The sequence below is a fragment of the Sylvia atricapilla genome, chromosome 16 (assembly GCF_009819655.1).
Source record: "Sylvia atricapilla isolate bSylAtr1 chromosome 16, bSylAtr1.pri, whole genome shotgun sequence".
NCBI lineage: Eukaryota > Metazoa > Chordata > Aves > Passeriformes > Sylviidae > Sylvia > Sylvia atricapilla.
This window is the reverse complement of record NC_089155.1, coordinates 10,304,318-10,325,383: the sequence shown is the minus strand read 5'-3', so window position 1 is coordinate 10,325,383 and position 21,066 is coordinate 10,304,318. Positions and strand designations below refer to the sequence as shown.

The following is a 21,066-nucleotide window of genomic DNA, read 5'->3' as shown; positions in this document are numbered from 1 at the left end:
GGGAATCCTAATCAACAGCATGGTTTTAACCAGCTTTGCGAGGAGAGAGTCCTGTGGATCACACTGGGTCTACACAAGAGTGGAGCCTGGCAGTGTTTGAACCCCTCAGCCAATTTCAGCCAATCTCCCAGGGCAGCTGAAAACTTAAACGTGTCAAATTCAGCAGGTTTCATGAAACAAAGAGCTGAGCATGAAAACCTTGGCTTATACCTTGCTGTGGGAATGCAGACAGTGGCCCTGTGGAAAAGGCAGTGATGGAGAATTCAACAGCTAGCTGTAGACGTAGAGGCTTCCTTTTGTCATTAGTATTTCAGTCTTAATTTCAGGGATCAGATCAACTTCTCCACTGGAGTCAGTGGTGCTACTGTAGTCCTCATCTCCCGAGGATAAGGTCCAAGGATCCTTCACTGAACATCAGTACCTGCTCTATGTCTTTGCTCTCTCTATATAAAACAGTGTGAAATGTTCTATAGTTTGTAGGACTTGTCCTTTTCATTTCTCCTATAACTGCCCCTGAACTGCACTCAGCAACACAAAGAAAGAAAAATACCAGAATTCAGATCCCAGCAATACTCAATGGCCCAACAGAAGTGCATTTGTATGTGCAGCAATTGCAGGTTATTTCAGCCACGTGCCAGTTAGTGCCTCTCAGGACGGAGGGTTTGTGTTCAGTCTGTCCCAGAGGTTACAGTGGGAGCCTTGCTTTTATCCCAGAAGGTACTCTGGGTAATGTAAAAGCAGTAAACTCACTTTGCTTGGTCCCAAAAGTCAGTTTTCATGTTCAGCCCCAGTATCCTGGTAGGCTGTCTGCCTCTCCAGAAGCTTTCAAGGCTGATCAAAAGACATTGTTTCAGAAGGAGACCTACCCCATGCTTAGAAGATGAAAGGATGAGAGTCTGTGGTTGAAGAGCTTATGTTGGAACCATGAGAAAAGTTCTTCCAGGGCTCCTTCAGAATTTTTGAGGCTCCCATAAGAAATGGAGAAAGGAATGCAGGAAGGAAGGTCTGTGGAAGCAGAAGCCTGGTGGGGAATGGCTTGTGTAACTTTGTATCTAGCACTGGGAGGAAGGGCCAGGACTGAAAATACAAACTTTAAAAAGAATTGTTGAAGCCATGCTGCCAGACAAGAGAGGCAGGCAGAGGGCAGGCCAAATAAATGTGTGGGGACAGAAATGAAAAACACTGCCATTTCTGGGAAGGCTGTTCTCTCTTGCACTGTAGTCATTAGTCTGACAAATGTGACTGCCCATCAGGAAGGGGTGGAGGACCAGGACTGCTGTGCTGTGATATCCCTGCTGGTTGGGACAGATGGGGAGAGGATGGAGCATTGTGTATTTGGACATAACACTGCTGCTGGGGGTCAGTGGCATCACCCAGAGTGTCTGGTGATGGTTCTACTGTGGGCTTCGAGCAGGGACCTCTCACCACTAAAGCTAGGGCTGGATATGGGATGTGCTGGAGAGTTGGGCTTTCTTTGAAGCAGAGTAATGGTGTGCAAAGCTGAAAACTGGCCAGCAAGTGCTACAGTAAATGCTGACCAATGGGTTGCACTATGTAGGTTTTTCTCCCCTCCAAGCCCTCTTCTTCCTCTTGTCAGCTCTCTTTCTAAATGGTTTTTCTTCTTCAAAACAGCCATAACCAAGATTTGCAGGAGCAGCTTGGCATCACCTGCTTGTAGTTTCAGTTTGACCAGGGGCGTTGCTGCAGGGTACAGATCTGCAGAATTCAACCTCCTGTTCTGCAGGAGTGGGAAACAGCAACGTGAGGAGGCTTGGGGAGGTTTTATACCGCAGAAAGACCATGGAAGTGCAGTATGCCCAGGGAGGACTAAGGTGAAATCCTGGTTTATTGGAACTGGAAGGCAGAGAGGTGGTGGCCCGTGGTGTTGGCAGTCCTGCCGCTCCCCAGGTGGCAGTGACAGCTCCCTGTTCTCCTGTGCAGGAATTCCCCCTGCCAGCGGCACGGGCACTCTGCAGATTTACCTGATCGACATCAACGACAACGCGCCGGAGCTGCTGCCAAAGGAGGCTCAGATCTGCGAGAAGCCAAACCTCAATGTCATCAACATCACGGCCGCGGACGCCGACATCGACCCCAACGTGGGGCCCTTCGTCTTCGAGCTGCCAAGTGTGCCATCTGCAGTGAGGAAGAACTGGACCATCACACGGCTCAATGGTAAATGGGGCAGGCAATCCTGAGCTCATTTGGCCTCTGGTTCACTAATGAGCCCCACGTGCAGCTTCCAAGTTCAAAACTTCCCCACTTTTTTTTTTTTAATCTGATTTTTATTTTTTAAAGCACATTATGGCCGGCATTATAGACAAGATAGTTAATCAGAAATGATTTGTATCAGACCTGCAGCATAACTCTGAGAGCCTTGGCACTTGGCTTTTTTTAATGCAGTTCATAATTATGAACAGTTATCAGTAGTGAACAGAGTATAAATCATCCATAATGGCCAAGGGGAAAAAAGCTATTATCAGTCTTCCTTATGTTCCTCCAGTGTAATTGTCATAAGCCACAATCAGGATCAATGTTCATTTCTCTGACCATAATTGCATAAAGGCAGCCTTTTAATTTACCATGGAACCAGGAGGGCTAGGTAAGTGTGAAGATTACCAGTATGTGAAGGATTTTTATATTGCAGCGTGCAACCACAAATGGCCCTAATTGCTCTGCTTATTGGTAGTTTCAGCAGAGGATGGAAAATATCCTGGAGTTGTGGGCTGGTTTTGGCTTCAATGCTGGTCCCTCTTGCTGAGGTCTGGCAGAGGGTGCCAGACCCGGGGCAACAGCTCACACCCTCACAGCTCAGGGCTCAGTCACAGTGGGATTACCTGCCTGTGCCTGTCATCAGTGAGTTCCCAAAATCCTGGGGTGGAAGGATGAGTGAGTATACAGAGCCTGCACAAGTGGCCAGGGGCAGCCCAGCCTCAGGAAGCATTATCCATATGTTCCTATTTGTGTTTGATGCCATTTTGAACACATGCAACTGGATTTGTAAATGGCATCCAGGTAGTTCAGTGCAGCAGCAAGAACACACAGTACTTTGCAAAGCACAGGCTGGTTGTTGGCCAGACTGTTGGGCAGAGGTCTGAAGCTGTCCTGCCCAGGTGTGCAGGGCTCAGAAGAGGGCTCTAGCAGAGAATCCTGCACAGGTGTGGCTGCAAGGCTCTACCAGTGTCTGTGATCTGTCTGTCCGTCTGTCTTGGCCTCCAGGGGACTATGCCCAGCTCAGTTTGCGGATCATGTACCTGGAAGCAGGAGTGTACGACGTGCCCATCATCGTGACAGACTCAGGAAACCCTCCCCTGTACAACACCTCTGTCATCAAGGTGAAGGTGTGCCCGTGTGACGAGAACGGCGACTGCACCACCATCGGGGCCGTGGCTGCGGCGGGGCTGGGCACGGGGGCCATAATTGCCATCCTGATCTGCATCATCATCTTACTGAGTGAGTACCTCTGCGCCTGGCCTGACATCACACACTGCTCTGGGATGGGAGGGACCTTAAAGTTCGTCTTGTTCCAACCCTCCTGTCACAGGCAGGGACGCTTTCCACTATCCCAGATTGCTCCAAGCCCTGTCCAACCTGGCCTTGGACACTTCCAGGGATGGGGCAGCCACAGCTTCTCTGTGCCACAACCTCACAGTAAAGAATTTCTTCCCAGAATCTGCTTTAAATCTATCCGCCTTCATGTTTCCCTGTTGTTCTTTCCTATAGCCTATATTTTTCAAGCTCCATGCAGAGGGCTGGTCCCTGAGCTTGGGCTGTGGGGGTGGTTCACACATCTGCATTTAAACCTCCTTCACTGCAGCATCAGCAAAATGAGCTCTGCCTGTGTCAGACCTGTCTTTCTAAGGCTTCCAGTAGCTTTGCAAACATTATTACACCTGACAACAACTTGTAAGTAGGGAGTGTGATAGGATCATCAACGTTTTGCAGGAAAAGGTTGAAGGCTTCTTCCAAATTTCTATCAGATTCTCCCACAGCTCTCATGTCTGGCTGGCTGTGGATATACTGGTTCCCAGTCCCAGATACACTGGTTATGAGAAAAGCCAGTGCATAACTTTTTTCTGGTTGTTCCAAGGAAAAGAAGAATGGTGGTTATTCCCATTGCTTTTAAAATGACCTCAGATTGGGGGATCATGGAGGATTGTGTTTTTAGAGGAAGGATTCCCAGTTTGCCAGAAACAATGGAGGACTGGGGATACATCACAAAGAAGGACTGGCCATCCCTTTCCTCAAGGCAAAGCTATCCCTTTTGCCCAGGAGTGCTGCCGTCCCAAGCTTCCATGGGCATTACCAATAACCACGTGTGGCTTGCACTTAAAAAGTAAAAATTACACCATTATAACTGCAAGCAGGAGTTGGCACAGTAGGAATAGATAAAAACAAGCGCTGAAATGAACAATGAGGTAAATATTCATCAAGAAACACAGGACGAATCCATAGGACTCTCATTAAAGCTAATGGGAGTTATGGTGCTAAATCGCATTTAATATTTACCCCCAATGCATTTTAACAGAGAGCAGACAGAGCAACATATGCTGCAAATGTCACCTAATGGGGACATGACATGGCCCACGAGGAGAGTGGGTCACCTCCGGACATCCATCCACATCCTGGGCTGGTGGGGGGAATGCAATGGTGTATAATTGAGGGGAAGAAACTGGGTGTTTGTGCAGACCCTGCTGCTCTCCCAGACCAGCTGAGTGGATGGAGCATCCCTGTGCCCAGCCACAATTCCCAGTTCCTGCCCTTCATTCCCAGTTTTGGCTGCCCCCTTCAGCCAGGGTGTGGTTGTTCAGGGCACTGCAGTCACACACCCTGATGAAGATGAAGGTGTTCATCAGCCTCACCTCCTTTTGCTGTGTATGTTTGCTGCTACCCCAGGGCTCAAATTTTGTGCTGGAGCCACAGAGGTGATTAAACACAAGTCTTCTTTTTGCTGCTCTTGTATAAATCCAGTGCTAAAATACAATTTAAAACGGTTGAAAATCCTATTGACTGAAATTAACTTCAGCTGAAGGACATTTGATTTAAGAGATTCCTCTTTCCATTTTCAGATACATTATCCCATTTTAAATTACGGGTTTTATTACAAAAGCTTATTTTTACATTCATTGTAATTCTAATTGACTTTTTTTTTTTTTCTTGGAGAGCTGCAAAGCACTGTATCAGTGATGAAAAATGTAATTTGCAATGAGCAGTTTTACAGTTACATCCTTCCAGTGTTTTGCCTCCTTTCTATCTGTTTCATATCCTGACCTCTAAACAGTAGCCTGGGAAAAGGCAGAGGAGGGATTTTCTTGTGCTCTTTGTCCGTTTTAGAGTCAGCAGGTCAAAGTTGGATGACTTTAAAAGGAAGAAGAAACAAGGAGACAGATCCAAGATTGCTCCTGTGAAGGAAGTTTATGCTTTTACCTTTGCTCAAAGGGGTTTTTTCTTCTTCTTGCTACCTGATGTATTAGCTGCACAAATAACACATTTAGAAGAGCAATGCAGTAAAAAATTGTGAAGGGTGAAGACAATAGATTTCAAGGAAAACTACATGCAGAGCGAAAATGGTTCTAACAGCAGTAATAGCACTTCCCATTCTCAGAGTGAATAAAAGGAAGGAGAGTGCACTACATCCACCATTGACACTTTGAAGGTCTTTTTTTTTTTCCTAAGGTAGCTGTAAAGGCGTTAATGGCACAGTTTTTTCCACAAGTCCATGAAAAAGTATCATTAAAAAAAAAAAAAAGGGGGAAATAAAAAGATAAACCCCAGTAACCATTATAATATTGTCTTTGTGGACCAGTCAGTATCTTGTTGTGAGAGACTTGAAAAGGAACAATGAAAAAAGGACTTCAATAGTCTACTAAATAGCTGAGGTTTTATATTACAGATGAGAGTTACATTTTCTTTCCTTTTCTTTTTTTTTTTTTTTTTCTTTCTTGAATAGATCTAGGATAAGCATTAAAGAAATGCTGAACTATCTGAAAACAATTCTGTTGGCTGGCAGGCAGGGATGGCCGCCAGTTGGCACACAATGGCAGTAATTAGCTGTCCGGTCCTCTTCCCTCACTTCACTGAATTCCTGTTGGGTATAAACACTTTGGTGCTGGGAGGAAGAATCTGGATCCTCCTAACCACCTCTTCCTGCAAGTTGGATGGCCCATCCAGGTCCCCAGGGTCTGGTCTCAGCTAAAAACCCCAAACTTTGGGATCTCACGTCCTGCTTGAGTTAGTTTGTGTTGGCTGCGTTGGTTTGGCACAGTTGAGGGTTGACCCAGATGAAATGAACCTGGGACACTTGTTCCCACCTCCACTGTCCATCCATTCTCCCTTCTCCTGCAAATTGCCACCACTGCAGTTCGGTGTGGGGCTTGCATGGAGAATGGAGGGGAGAGCAGACAGTGGGAGGTGTAACTGCAGCTGCTGCCCAGGCTGAACTTCATTCTTCAGGGCATCTACTTTTGCAGCTACTGAGTACGAGAATGAAAACGAATTTATTAACACGTTCTTGAAGAAGACAAGATCTGGCTGCCTTATGTTAGTGGAGAGTTGAGTTCCCAGAGAAACTTGCATGCAGTGATTCACAGGGAGCACACAGCCCCTGGGACGTGGGTGTCCCTTTGAAGGGTGAGGTTGGGGAGCAGTGAGCCAGTGTTCCCTGTGGGTAAAGTTGTTTAAGAAGGGAAATTTTTCTCATGATTCAAGAACTGCTCATCTCTCCCTGTTACTGTGCTGAAAGAGATTAGCCAAGCCTGGCATGCAAATGCTGATGCCTGAGGAGTTTGGCTGTGTGCTACCAGATTTGCTCTCCCTCGTTCTGGAAAGCCAGCCCTGCTCTCTGAAAGGATTTCAGATGTCTGAGGTTTGCTTTCCAAGTCGATGGCCAAATGCATGTGCTAATGTCCTGGCTAATCTGATCTCAGAAGTCTAAAGAGCCTCCCTCATGGACCAAAGAAGAATATGAGGGAGGCCAAATTGGATTACAGGACCCAGTGTTGTGCATCCTCCCCAGATCAGTCATGCCTGGCCAACTGCAGGAAACAGCAGAGACTGTCACAGTCAGGGCTGGTGACCTGAATGGGCTGAACCTGTGCCAGGCTACTGGAACAGCCCCTTGTGCACAAATGTTGGGTGTCTGCACCTGTTTCCTTCTCTGCAGCTCTCTTCCCTCCGTCTTTATGCCCCTGAGTCAAATAAAGGTGGAAATTTAATCCTGAAAACTCCGGATTCAGATCAAATATTTTCAGGAAGCTGCAGTTTTCACACTTTGGTTTCTTCTCCTTTGATTGTGTGTTTCACTCCTGATTAATATCAGCTCAATCAGCATCGGTGATGGAATTTAAAACATAAAGAAATGCTTGTAGTGGGAATCCGTCACAGTATTTACAGCTCTCACTGATCTCTCCTTTAAAAATTAGCCCATGCAATAGGTTAACATTTTACTCCTCCTGCCAGCAGCCGGTGAGGTTCTCTGCAGTGTGCAGGGGTAGCTGAGGTGTCAGGACATCCTGAGGCTGGCCTCATGCTGCAGGAGCTCCCAGCTCACCCAGCTTCCCCCCGTTACAGCCATGGTCCTGCTGTTCGTGGTGTGGATGAAGCGGCGCGAGAAGGAGCGGCACACCAAGCAGCTGCTCATCGACCCCGAGGATGACGTCAGGGACAACATCCTCAAGTATGATGAGGAAGGAGGTGGAGAGGAGGATCAGGTGAGAAGAGTCCCTGTGCAATCTGGGCTCTCCAAAAGGCAGAAACCATATTGTTTTTAGTAAAATACGTGCAAAGGGTTGTGTTCCTTTATTTATGACCAGGCGGCTTTATTTATTTCCCTGATGTGGTGGAGAGCCAGTAGGTCCAGGAGATTCAGCATATTAATGGGACACCCTCCTGTGCAAGGAGGACAATGCCAGAAGGCCAGGGCCACAGGGGTTTTTCTACCCCCTAGGCAGATTCTGGGGGAAGGACTATAAATCACTCAGTTGACACTCGTGTTCAAACCGTATTTCTTTTACTTAAGTCATAAAAATTGTGTATTCTACTAGAGATCTTCATAAAACCAGCCAGCAGCTGCTGCCCTGCCCAACCCTGTGGCTGCAGTCTCTTGCCTTGGTTTGCTTGGGCTTTGAGCTTCTGTGGGCTTTCCCTGCATTTACTTAATCGTCTCTAATGTGCCTTTAATTTCTTTTAATTTCTGGACATGGTTTGTGAGAAATGTCTGAAGAGATTTGGGGATTTTCTCTTTCACCATGCAGCGCGCTGTGGCAAAGCTTTGCTGGGTGACAGAGCCCTGAGCCACAGGCTGCCTGAACACGTCAGCTTTCCTCCAGTGGCTCTTCCTACAGACACTGGTGCTGATGTTGCATGAAAACTTTCCCTGGCCTGCATTCCTGGGAGATGCTTTTCCACTGCTCCGTGCCCAGTTTCTCAGCTAAAATAGCAAAGTTTGGTCACTCCTGTTGAAGTCGCCAGTTTTTTACTCCTGCCAAACATGAGTAAAAAAGCCCAGGACACTCTCAAATATTATGTTCATGCAAATTATGTGACTGTACGTTGTGTAATGGCTTTATTTTTGCTTGTTGAATTGGACTGCGTGGTTCCAGGCCAGTGCTTAGGGATCCCACAAAACCACTGCAGCACATCCTGCCGTGGAGGTCCCACTGACCTTCGAAGGCAAGTGGATGAGCCTGGTGAGAGCTGCCATGGCAAACTCTGAGGCCTGAGTTTACCCAAACCTTGGAAAGTTCTTATTCCACAGAAAAAATCCTGCAATTAACATTTCTTTTTTGTCTTGTCGCTGTCAAGTTACTTATAAATTTTGCTCCTGGAGATTCAGTCATCCCCACCTGAGCACGAGGATAGTTTTCCTGGTAGAAACACTGTTCTAAGCATTCCAAGTAGCTGAAGTATCAGGTTTCAGGCAACTACACTGTAGGCTTAAATATTTTAGGAAGGATTCGTTAAAAATAACAGCAAAGGATGAGCAGCAAAACACCATTACCTACATGAATACATTTTTAATGAAATATTACCTGGTTCTCATTTTGTGATAGAAACCTATTCTGTTGGGATTTTTCACAAGCAAAAAGAACATAATTACTTTGAAAAGCCTACATGCATAAATGCAAAACGCATTTTAATGTTTTTACTTCTGTAGAAATGTAATTGCAATAATACGTCTACCAACACTGTGTCTCCACATTATAATGTGTATTTTGTCAAAAAAGTTATGTATACACCTATGCACACACAAACAAAAGCTAGGGTTTTATCCCAGATATTTAGATGCTGTGTGAAATATTCAGAAAGTATTTAAATACTTAAATAATTTATAAGATTTAACCTATAAGATACACTCTTAGGAGGTCAATTTTATGAGCTGCTCAGAGGTCAGGTTCATCTGTAATTTCGATGGAAGTGCTACATACCCAGGGATAAGATTTGCTATCAGACTTCAGCTGAAACAGAATTAGAGCCCTCGACTTGTTTGCACATTGAATGGGCGGGTGATCTGAAGGAAAAGCTCTGGGTTTCACACTGTGCCTTCCCATTTGTCACAGGATTACGATTTAAGCCAGCTCCAGCAGCCAGAGACCATGGATCACGTGCTGAACAAGACACCTGGAGTCAGAAGGGTGGATGAAAGACCTATTGGTGCTGAACCACAGTATCCTATAAGACCAGTAATCCCACATCCAGGGGATATTGGTGATTTTATTAATGAGGTATGTTCTGTAGGGGGTTCTGTGACACATCTTCAAAGCTTGAGCAGCCAGCTAACGTCAGGTTTCCCTGACTGCACGGACCGAGCGGTGCTAATGCTCATGGCAGAAGTCTGATGCCAGCCAGGGAAGGGATTGGCATGAGCAAAGGATGCAGGGCTTGGCCTAATGAAAGCATTGAACCAGCAAAAAGCCCAAGATTTCTGTCTTGTGGGTGTCACAAATTCCGTGCTTTTTAGCACCCAGGCAGAATGAGCCGTTTGTGGCTCCTGGAGTTGTAATTATTTCAGCAGTCTGTGCCTTCCTCTCCAGCTCTGTTTGGTGTAAAGCCTCAAAGAGTTTGCAGCACAGAGAGGCTCAGATCAGAGAGGGTTTCTTCATTTTATGTTAGATTACTGCTCCTTTATCTGCCTGTACAAATATCTATCCATTTGGTATTTCTTATCTCATTTTTAGTTTTGAGTGATTGAGTGGTTACAAACCAATCAATGCATTATTTCCTCCGAGACAAAGCACACCATCCATTTCCTAAGCCAGAAAAATAAATGTTACAGCCATTTAATTCTATTATTACATGCATTTCCTGCTGTGCTTTTCTCATTTTCATCATTAAAATCCCTTCTTCCTTTGTCCCTTTGCCCAACCTTCACTCACATTTACACACATCCATACTCATGCTCTTCTTACACACACCCCTGCTGCTGAAACCAGTTCCATCTCCCCAGGCTGAGGCCAGGGCTTCTGGAGGTGGGAATGTGGAACATTTGCTTTATTGCAGGGCTATTCCACCCGGCTTTTCCTGACGCTGGGCTCTGCAGCAAAGCAATTCTTTTTCTCCATATCCCGAGGCCATTTCCGTGGCCTGCCTACACTGCTGCCCACACCACACAGGAGCAGCTCTGCTCCCCAGCCCTCTGCCCAGGATTCCACACCCCACGTCTGTCCTAATTGCGGAATTTTGCCGGGAGTGATTTTTTTTTTTTTTCTTTAATTTTGTTTTCCTGTAGGAATAAAAATCATCAGAATTAAAATATTGGTAGGAGAGGAAGGGTGCTGGTTTTTCTTTCATTGGCTAAGCTGGAAATCTCAGCAGGCAACCTCAGAAAGGCCATGCTGGCCAGGACAGAAAGATTTCCAGATCTAGAAACTGATCATTGGAAGCAAACAGTTGGAAATAACGACTCTTTTTAGAGACACTGGGAGAGTTACTGGGTTTTCTGCTGGGGAAAAGCTGAAAAGGTCTCTACCCAGAGGTGCATCCGGGAAGCCCCAGGATCTTCGTTTTTCCCTTTTAGCTTTGCTGTAGGGGTCCCAAACATCCCCTCAGCCCAGCCCAAATGCTGTGGTGGGTATCAACATTGTGTTTTCCCTTTTCCAGGGTCTTCGTGCAGCAGACAACGACCCCACAGCCCCACCTTATGATTCCCTGCTGGTGTTTGACTACGAGGGCAGCGGCTCCACCGCCGGCTCCGTCAGCTCCCTCAACTCCTCCAGCTCTGGGGACCAGGACTACGACTACCTGAACGACTGGGGGCCCAGGTTCAAGAAACTGGCGGACATGTACGGGGGAGGAGAGGAAGATTAAACTGACCTCATCTTACTGGAAAAAAAAAAAAAAAAAAAGGAGAAAAAATTAAAAAAAAAAAAAAAGAAGAAGAAAAAAAAATTTAGGAAAGCAAACAACAAACCCACAGACAACGTTAACAAAAAGAGCCGATGCAGGAGCAAGAACTGTACAGATGTGGCAGCTTTTTTAATTAATATCCCCTGCTGACTGTATTGTTATTTTTAGTGGTGGTATAGGAGGTTTCTTTTTTTTTTTTTTCCTTTCTTTTCTTTGTATTTTTTTTTCTTAGAATATTGAGCTGTCTCGCATGAACACTTGTCTCTGCTGCAGGTTTCTTTCTGGGTTTTTTTGGTTTTGTTTTTTTTAATGTCAGCTGGGATATTGCTCGTTTACCTGCTTTATGACTAAAGAGAGTGAAAGGCACTCTGTCTTAACTTGAATTTCTTAGAACAGAAGCACTGTTTTTAAAATATATATATATATATATATATTTGAAAGTGCCTTTTGGTGCATGTGTCAGATTCCCTTCAATCTCAGGAGTGATGAAAACAAACATACAACCATCCTGGGCAGCACTCCCTGTGACCCTAAGCCAGTTCTAGCTGGGAAGGAGTTAACAAAAAGGAACTGTGGAGATTGTTTCTTTTTTGCCTTTTTTTGTTTCCTTTAATTTTGTTGTTGTTTTTTTTTTTTTTTTTAAAGGGGTGACTCATTCTGGGGTGGAAGAGGATGGGGGGTGGGGAGGGGGGGAGATGTTTTGAGTCGAAATCTTAACAGCCATCTTTAAGCCTCAGCAGGTGGTGAATTAGTCATCATGTTGTATATAATTCAGTGTTATCAGATGCAAAATACTTGACCAGAGGGCTCTGCTGGCCCCTGGTCACACTCAATGTAGCTGCATAGAACTATAGCATTGATAAAGCCTTTGGTTATTGCAACAGAAATCTCCGACAGCCCTTGCCTAAAACCCTACAAAGTAAATCGTGACATGACCAAAGGCCCATCTGTTTGTTTTTCTGCTGTCGCCGTGTTTTGGCTCCCACGACCTCGTGAGTGATGGACACACCAGTGGGGTGAGGAAGAGGAGGAGGTGATGGAGTTGGTGTCCCCCATCCCTGAGGATGCCCAGCACTGGTGCTGCTCTCCTGGGCTGAGGCAGGGTTTGTGTGGCGGCGCCGAGGCAGTGCCGAGGACAGGGACAGGTTACCCACACTTCTCCCATCCCTAACTAATGGAGTTAGTCTAGTACCACATTAATGCCTTGGAGCATTAGTAGCCAAAGTTCAACAACATCGTGTAACTCAGCTAATGTGTGTCCTTTCTATTCGATGGGTAGGCGCTGCTATCTGTAGTAAATGTGTTTTTTTGGAGAAGAAGTGCAACGAGGGCCTGTTAAGTATCTTGTGGTTAATATTCTCAAGCATTGCCAAGTAAGCAAGAGGTTTCGCAGCATCCAGGCATAATTCAACATCAGTATTATAAATGGTAGCAAACTACCTAGTTTATATGTAGGGTCAGTTTAACCAATAACAAATAGTTATTAGCTTTTTTTATTACATTTTTCCTTTACTGATTTGGACTAGTGGGTTTATGTCTAATGTTTGTAAAATGATTTAGACTGCATGGATGTGTAATATAAACCACATTTAATGGATTATGAGCCACTTAATTAATGTGCTATGAAATCTTGGATTACCTGTGTTTTATATTCTGCAGACGATTTTGCAGTGGGTTCGCTAAAACTTGTAAAAGTGCTTAGATATATTTTCCTTTAAATCCAAGAATGTGCACAGTATTGGAAGGTGATTATCCAGGGGATAATCACGCTTTTTTTGATATCTCTATTGATTCTCAAGTTGAATGCTAAGAGTTAAAGGGGGGGAGGCGGGGGGAGCGAGCGCGTGCACATGAGAGCGAGAATGAGAGGACGAGAGCTTGCGGTGATGAGTGGGCGCCTTTCAGAGGGTAAACTGGGCTGCAAGATCGTCTCTATAGATTTTTGAAATGCTCCTAGTGCATTTTATATTTCATTGTATCATATTTTCTATAAAATGCAATTTCTGTAAATTAATGAGCATTTGAAATGTGTCTTGTATGAAGTGGAATGTTGGTAAAAGTCTGCCCAAGGGGACTTCAGCGTTACCAGGATGTTATTCACTACCAAGGGTGAGATCTTTCTTTTTGTCTTGATCGGTCAGTCGGTCAGTCAATGGGTCAGTTTGTCAAACTCACTCTCACCCATGGTTCTTGAGGAGACCAAGAGGCAATAGTGTGGACCTCAGAGGAGAGGGATGGCATAATGGCAGCAGCACGGTGAGGTTGTCACGCCACAGGCATGGGCTGGCAGCACCTGGCACTCTTCCAGATTTCCATTTCATCGTTGTGAACTCAGTTGTCTTGTGATACCACCATGAAAAGTCTTGGTTTGCTTCTGCCATGCACCATCCCCCTCCTCTTGACCACTCTTGGCCACCCTCACAGCCCCTTTTCCCAGCTGCCTGGCACAGAGGCTGCACGGCCCCGCAGCCTCTCTTCCTTACCCATGACACTCTTGATTCTTCCCTGTTTCTTTTGGAAAAGCCACGGGCTGGAATATTTCACCACCAGGGCTTTGCACCTCTGCAGAAGCTGCCTGGGCACAGGCATAGTGAATAATAAAAATGCACTTGGTGTTCCTTGCTGCTGGTGTCCGTCGCCGTAGCCTCATCACCGACACAGGAGAAGGATTCAGCTCGAGGGCCAGGTGACGCTGATGGTTCTCCATCCCTGGGGTTGGTGCCGCTGCCCGCCAGCTCCATGGGGCTCCTGGAATGTGGATCCTGCAGTGCCAGGTCTCTGCTGTGAGCTGTGCCTCGCCATCCACCTGGCACTGCTTACCTAGGAGAGCAGCTCAATCCCTGCTCCAGAGCGCTTGGTGCTTAACATCTGCTGTGGCTTTGGCTGGGATGAGGGATTCCAGGTAGGGAAGGGGCTGGCAGGGATGTGGGACAGCAGCTCCAGACCATCAGCAGCACACACTCTCCCCAGCGGTGAAAGGAGCCACTTAGCCACGAAGGGGATGTTGTCTGACTTCAGCTTGTCCAAACATTTCAGGTTTTCAAGAAAACTTATGCAACCTCAGTCAAACAAAACTCTTCGAGTGATTAAAAATAAACCAACCTGTTTCCATTGGCGACTTTTTTTTTTTAAATCAGCGGATTTTATTTTTCTGCAGCATTTGCAATCCAGCCGTTCCAATCCCACAAGCCTATAAATCAAACCAACCAGATTATTGTGTTTTGACCCAGTTCTGCTTAGTCTCCCTCTGCAGGACCTCTCCCTCCTCTTCTTCATTTTCTTCTTCCCCTATCTCCTCCCTGAATCCTCTCTCTCTGAGTTTTACTCCCTACAAGCAGCAGCAGCAGCATCAGCCCCTTTTCTCACAGTGGGACCGGTGGAAGGTAAGCGAGGGGCACATCCAGCACTGAAAACAGATCACTTTTTACAAACCTTTTTGCTTGCTAGTGTTACTGATGGTTTGTAACCCAGCTAAGAAAATCTACATTAATCCAGGGAGTCCCACTGACAAGGTGACTTTGCCATCAGTGTCCCCCGCTGATCCTCATGGATGTGACACGGTGACAACCAGTAGCAGCTGGAGGTGATGGTGACTTACAAGGAGCTGCAGTGAGGCAAAGAAGCCTTTGACTGAGCCTGCAGGAGCTGTTTATTCTGAGAGCCCACAGGAGGGGTTAATGCATTGAGAGCAGAGTCCCTGTTCCCTGACTAATCTAAACTAAAACATTAAACTATTAGAAGTGGTCCCCACTCTTTGTACCCTACAAGGCAGTGGGGAAGGACTTGCTTTCAGGCAGGTGGAGGAGATCCTGTCCCTAAAACACCAGTGTCCCACCCCATAGCACTGCCAGGGGACACACCACAGCTCTCCCTGCTGTCTAAGGGATGGGGACAGCGAGTTCCCAGGGCACTGGACATGTTTGGTGGCCTCCCTATCTCCTAAGGATGAGGATTGCAAATCCCCAAGCCAGGGACAGTGCAGAAACAGTGTCACTGCTGTACCCACAGCCACCCCCAGCAGAAGATGACCCACAGCCCTGCAGGTCTGTTTATCATGTAGCCTAAAACTGGGAGCAGCATCAGTCACAGAAATGCTTTGCAAGGCAAGGAGGAGATTCAGCAGGTAATTAATGACAGTAAATAGGCAAGTCTGTTCTAGGTGTCCTGTGTTCTGGTCATGGTTTCGCTTCTGGTTTTGTGTTTTCTTTTCCCTTTTTTTCCCCTTTTTTGTTGGACCAGGCGATGCCGTTGGCAGTTGTAGGATGGTGATGGGGAGTTTGCTCCCTGTGGGTTTTTAGGGAGAGTCAGGTCCAAATCCAGCCTTCTGCAGTGGAGTGTCAGAGGTGGCTGTGTCACCTGTAACTGCTTCACTAGGGTGGACACTCGGGCATTGAAGAACAGCAATGGTCAGTGCAGCGTCTGCACCACACAATATGCCAAGATTGCAACTTATTTAATCTTATTAAAAAAACCCACAACATATTAAAGGTAAAATACAGAACTTTTATTTGTGATGTCTTTTGGAGCTCTTCATTTTAAGTGTGAAAAAAATATTGGGTGGGGGGGGGGGGGAATGCTGTGTCACAATGAATGCAAATGCTTAAAACAGCAGCCAGACAATGTAGGTGTCTCCCACACAAATTAACTTGGTTTCATGGGGAAAATAAAAGTTCTTTCCAATCCACACCAACCCCACATACAACTGTTCACACACAGTGTACATAATGTAGTTAGTGCTTGAAGCTACAAATCTAATAGGAGGAAAAAAAACCCCAACAACAACATATAGATGTATAATTGGAGCACTTTCTCTTTTTTTCTTTTTTTTTCTTTTTTTAATTTATTTCAATGATGATTTTGCATGTTTCCTTTCTGATGGAGAAGCTGTGTAGCAGCCCGCATGACTGTGGTTGTTCTCGAGGAAGACTTCTGCTGTTCTGCTGTATTCACGCTGAAGCGCAAAAAGCAAAAGTTTGCGTCCGTTAACCCAGTTCAAAAACCTTTTTTTGTAACCGTCGACAGCACAAATATTTTGTATTGTTGTTTGTACCATTTTTGTACCAAAAATTAAAGAGGGAAAAAAAAAAAAAAAAAAAAAAAAAGGGAAGAAAGTAAATGTTTTCGATGTGTTTTTAGTGCCACTGCAATCTTGGTTTCCAAACTGAGTGACAGGTTTGCTGATTTATTGTGTATCAAAGCTGAACTGGCGCACTGACGCCTGGCTCCAGTGTAATAAAAATAAAGTCCCCCTTTTGAATAGTCTCACTTGCTTTATTATTACTATTATTATTATTATTATTATTTCTTTGTTTCATTTTCCTTCCCCACATGTCCACCCCAGTTCAGTCACTGTTTGTGGCTCTTACAGTGAGCCACCAAGGGGCGGTCTGCCTGAGGTGAGGGTCCAGGTGCACAGGTATCAGTGGGCTTTTTGGAGATCTTGGGTGCTCCTGCAGAAATGTGCATTCAGTAAAGGCAGGAGCGTGGCTCCCCTCTGTTGTTGTTGTCTGGGTTATGGATGAGGTGGTGCAGGTTCCTCCCACATCCCAAAGCGACCCATTTCTGCTGCACTGAGCTGTTGGTGCAAATCAGCTGTATGAAATGAGGTGATTTCACTCCTGCACCATCAGGTCTTTGTGCTTTAGCACAATTCCAGCACATTCGTTACTTGCTGCTAACACATCACCCCTGACTGCTGCATCAGGGCATCCAGCCCCTCCACCTGCCCACTGCCAGGGAACAGGAATGGCCCAGAAAATTCTTTAGGAATGACTCTGAGCACCCTGGGCCAGCTGGTGGCCTGCAGAGGAAACCTGAACTTGCTTCTCCCAGTTGTATTTCTCCCCCTTCTCTGCAAGTGCAGGAGCAAAGGCAGGACTGGAGGTGCTGCTGTGAGTGTGCAAACCCTTCATGTCAGTGTTGCTGTGTACAGCAGCACATCTCCTTCAGGGACAACATTCCTGCTGTTCCTCAGCTGCTCTTCCCTGCTGGTTTCACCCCTGGGAGGGGGGACAAACACCCTGGTGCTGGCCTGAGCAGAAATATTGGGCACACAATTAGCAATTAGCAATTGGGCACACAATTAGCAATTCGTGCTGGCAGCCATCCTTCCCTCACGGTGCCCTGGGCACTTGTCCAGGGGGACACTTGGGTGTCCATCACTGTCCCCAACACCAACCCACACATGCCACGAGTTCCCAAAGGCTGAGTGAGGCCAGGAGGTCACACTCCAGTGATCTGTGGAGCTGTTCTGGCCAAGTGCGTGGAAAGCAGCATTGTCTCATTTTTAATAAACATTAAGATGAATGCAAATCCTGTACATGGCAATTTACTTCCCCCCAGAGTCAGCTAAGAATATTTTATTGCTAGTTTTGCTAATTCTCAAGCTGTTCTGTTTCTTAGAATTATCTTTAACTACTGAATAATGCAAGGCTGTTGCATCACAAATATTAGTTTCTGCTATCAGTGGAAGGCTGGGCTCTCATCATCGTGTTATTAGGCTCTTATCTGCCTGCAGAAAGTCTTGTTCCTCAAATGATTTAGCTGCATGCTTAACTTTGACCATGTGAATAGTTTTCCTAAGCTGATGGAAACAGCTGCCCTCCCCTAAATCCAGGGACTTTTGTACCAAAATTAAAAAATAACAACAATTACTATTATAGTTGTTATTCTATATTCTAGGCTCTTGGGTTGGGGTTTTTCTCCCAAGTCAGATACCCAAATTTGAAATAGAATTTGGTTCAAATCAAACCAAAGCACACAGGGATTATGAATTTTTTTTAATAAATGAAATAACTGAACTTTTCTTTGTTCTCCAAACTAAACCCTTTGCATTACCAAGACCTTTTCCTGCCAATCCCTCCTGCAATTTCTTATTAAATACAGAGCGGTTTTTTTAGCCAAAAACTCAGTTAACAGGCAGAAGAAACACTACAAAAAAAATATCAACCCTAAGTCTGTATGCCATACTGCACTACTATCAGAACAGCCCCTGGGTGAGGGAGAAGCAGCATTGGGAAGGTGAAATGTTTTGTTAATCACTGGCCAAGCTGTTTACTAGGCTCAAAAAAAAAAAAAATTAAAATGGAAAAGGGCCCAAAGACCTCCTTTCTGGCAATTTCATTGCACATGTAAAGAAAAATATGCTCAGCTGCACTGAGACATGGTGAGCACCTTCACCTTCACAGTCCCTGGGTGTGCACATCCCTTCTGCCCAGCACTAGCATGGACTGGTGCTGACTGAGTCTGAGCTTCAGCCTCTTTCCCTGCATTTATTGTTACCAGTAGGGTCAAAAATGCTTCCAAAGACCAGGATGGGACAGACAGGGATGTACAGACAGCTGTGGGAAGCCCATGCCCAGCTAAGTAGCTCCCTTAACTAGTTCACTTGAAAACACTCCCAGCACTTCTTGCAGCCACAACAGCAGCACCAGGAGTTCCAGGAGCAGCATCCCTCCTAATACTGGGATAAACTGAAAGGAAAAGGACAAACAAGGGCACCCAAAGAGGATGGGCTTCAGCAGGCACTGCCCTCTGCTCAGATGGCCTTAGCAGTGCTCCAGTTGTTATTTGTGGTGTCTTCTGTTCCCATTCGGGGCAGATCTGCACGGGGAAAAGGACTTTAAGAGACATTCAGGATTTGGATGTGAGTGCAAAGCAGAGAGAGGAGGGGAGCCCAAACCTGAGCCTGGGAGCTGGGGATCCCTCCCTGGAGCAGCCCTGAGCAGAGAGTGAGGCACAGGCACCCTGGGACATGGGCAGCAGCATCGTTTCCCAGCAGCAAACCCTTCCTCCCGACAGAGCTGTAGGATTTTCTCCCAGTCCCCTCTGACCATGATTAATTACGGCTGCTCTGCGCTCAGCGCCCCAGCACAATCCATGCCTCCTGCTCCTCGCCTCACCCTCCTCCTCCTCCTCCTTTTCTTTTCTTTAATGAGAACATATTGTTGTTCTCTTTCGTTGCTGCAGTGCTCTTTGCAGCAGCAGCAGAGGGTGGCAGTGACAAGGGCAGTGTCCCCCCACAGGGCTCCAGTCTGGTGACAGGGGCCCCCTGCCCTGGCCAGGACTCAAAGATCCAAATTGAATACACCCTCCTGGCTACCCCTGGGGTTCTGTGAAAAGCCAGAGCTTGCTGGAAGGTTTGCCCTTCCTGCTGCTGCCCTCATCCATCTCCTTCTGGATGGAGATCAGAGGACTGGGGAGGAGGGACATCTCCATCAACACCTTTCATCCACCTCCTTGTAAAGGGAGATTTTAAGCCAGCCTAACCCAAATGACCCCAAACCTTTGTTGGAATGCCTGGAGGCCTTGGTAAGCTGCACTCAGTGTACAGGGTTGGATGGGAAACTTTGCTTGGAGGTTTTGCGTTAATTAGTGATCAGTGGCTTTAGGAAGGGTCATTTCCACCTGCAGCCAAAGGAAAATGGTCCTTCCCCAGTTAACTGGAAATTCACAACCTGGGGCCAGGCTCTCACTGTGTGCAGGGCTGTGAGCCCCAAACCACACACTGACCCTACAAGAAGTGTATTTGGAGCAGCAGCTGCCATTTGAGGCATTTTTAGTCATTAAATTGCTGTGTAAGCAGCTCCTCGTTTGCCTTGGTGAGCAGGATCCTGTGCCACGAACTTCCCTGGTGCTGAAGCTGGCCTTTAACTGACACCTTTAAAAACCTGTAGTTAGATCTGGCAATAAAAATGCAGAAGAATCTTCATTTGATGCTTAGCAGCTGCTAAACGGAGCTGGGCACCAGGCAGAAGGATTAGCTGGAGGTGAGATGGGGAGGACAGATAGCTGGGCTGGGTGTGTCCAGTTCAAACCTACCTTGGTTTGGAGAATTAACACAGTCCCTCTGGCATGTGCTTATCTTGGCTCTGTTTTACCCTCCAAGCACTCACAAATGTTGGCAAATAAAAACCAACAAGTTGGTGTTCACCCAGAAGTTTTCCTCAGGGAGATGAAGTCTCTCTCTGCCTGTGCTGGAAGCTGTTAAAAGTGGATTGTCAAAAATCCCTGGCAGGCTGCAGAAGGAATAAGGCAGAATTGGGTCTCTGTTGATACTCCCAATCTTCATAAACCAGATTTATAATACCTGTGGCCACATGGAAGCTTTGTAACTGAATACATAACAACCATGCCATTAACCTGTGCTACCTATAGCCAAACTCATTACTTTATGAAGTAGCTTGAGTCACCTCAGAGGATAAAGACCAACTAATCCTGGTCTGTGAAAACCATATTGATTGGGCTGGAGTGCAAATCAGACATACAGATATCCACATTTGGGTATCCACAATCCCTGCCCTGTGCCTCCTCGCTGCTCCCAGCTGAGGTCCTGGCAGCCAGCTCACAGACTGACACACATTTATCATCACAAATCTTCTCTCACGTTGTGCCTTGAGGAGTGAGTACCTTGCTTTAATATAGGGCTATCGATCCTGAGAGCTCAAACAATGCCCATCGGATAATCAGAATTCACCCTTTGCCAGGAACTGGAATTGAGCTGCTTTTTAGCCTTTTGTAGGGACAGAAAGGAATTCAGCACCCTGTGAGAAAGGCACACGAGGCACCACAGAGGATGCAGGAATCCAGCCCCATGGATGATCCCAAATTCCAGACCTCAGGCAAAAAGCAATGTCAGGAGGAAAATACATCACATCACTATAGCACTGTATAAAATATTTAACTTCTAAGTACATTACCAAAGTGGTTTCTTTTGACATTACA

General features: G+C 46.1%; 1 protein-coding gene across 1 annotated transcript in view; it reads left to right on the top strand.

Moving 5' to 3' along the window:
• The window catches only part of CDH4 (cadherin 4), a 421,793-nt gene extending 408,275 nt beyond the window's left edge, over positions 1-13,518 (top strand). The window contains exons 12-16 of the mRNA XM_066330899.1: positions 1,942-2,175; positions 3,220-3,453; positions 7,570-7,709; positions 9,558-9,722; positions 11,098-13,518. Coding sequence (XP_066186996.1) covers positions 1,942-2,175; positions 3,220-3,453; positions 7,570-7,709; positions 9,558-9,722; positions 11,098-11,304 — 980 coding nt within the window. The 3' untranslated portion in view covers positions 11,305-13,518. The remainder of the gene's footprint in view (positions 1-1,941; positions 2,176-3,219; positions 3,454-7,569; positions 7,710-9,557; positions 9,723-11,097) is intronic.
• The last annotated feature ends 7,548 nt before the right edge of the window (positions 13,519-21,066 follow it).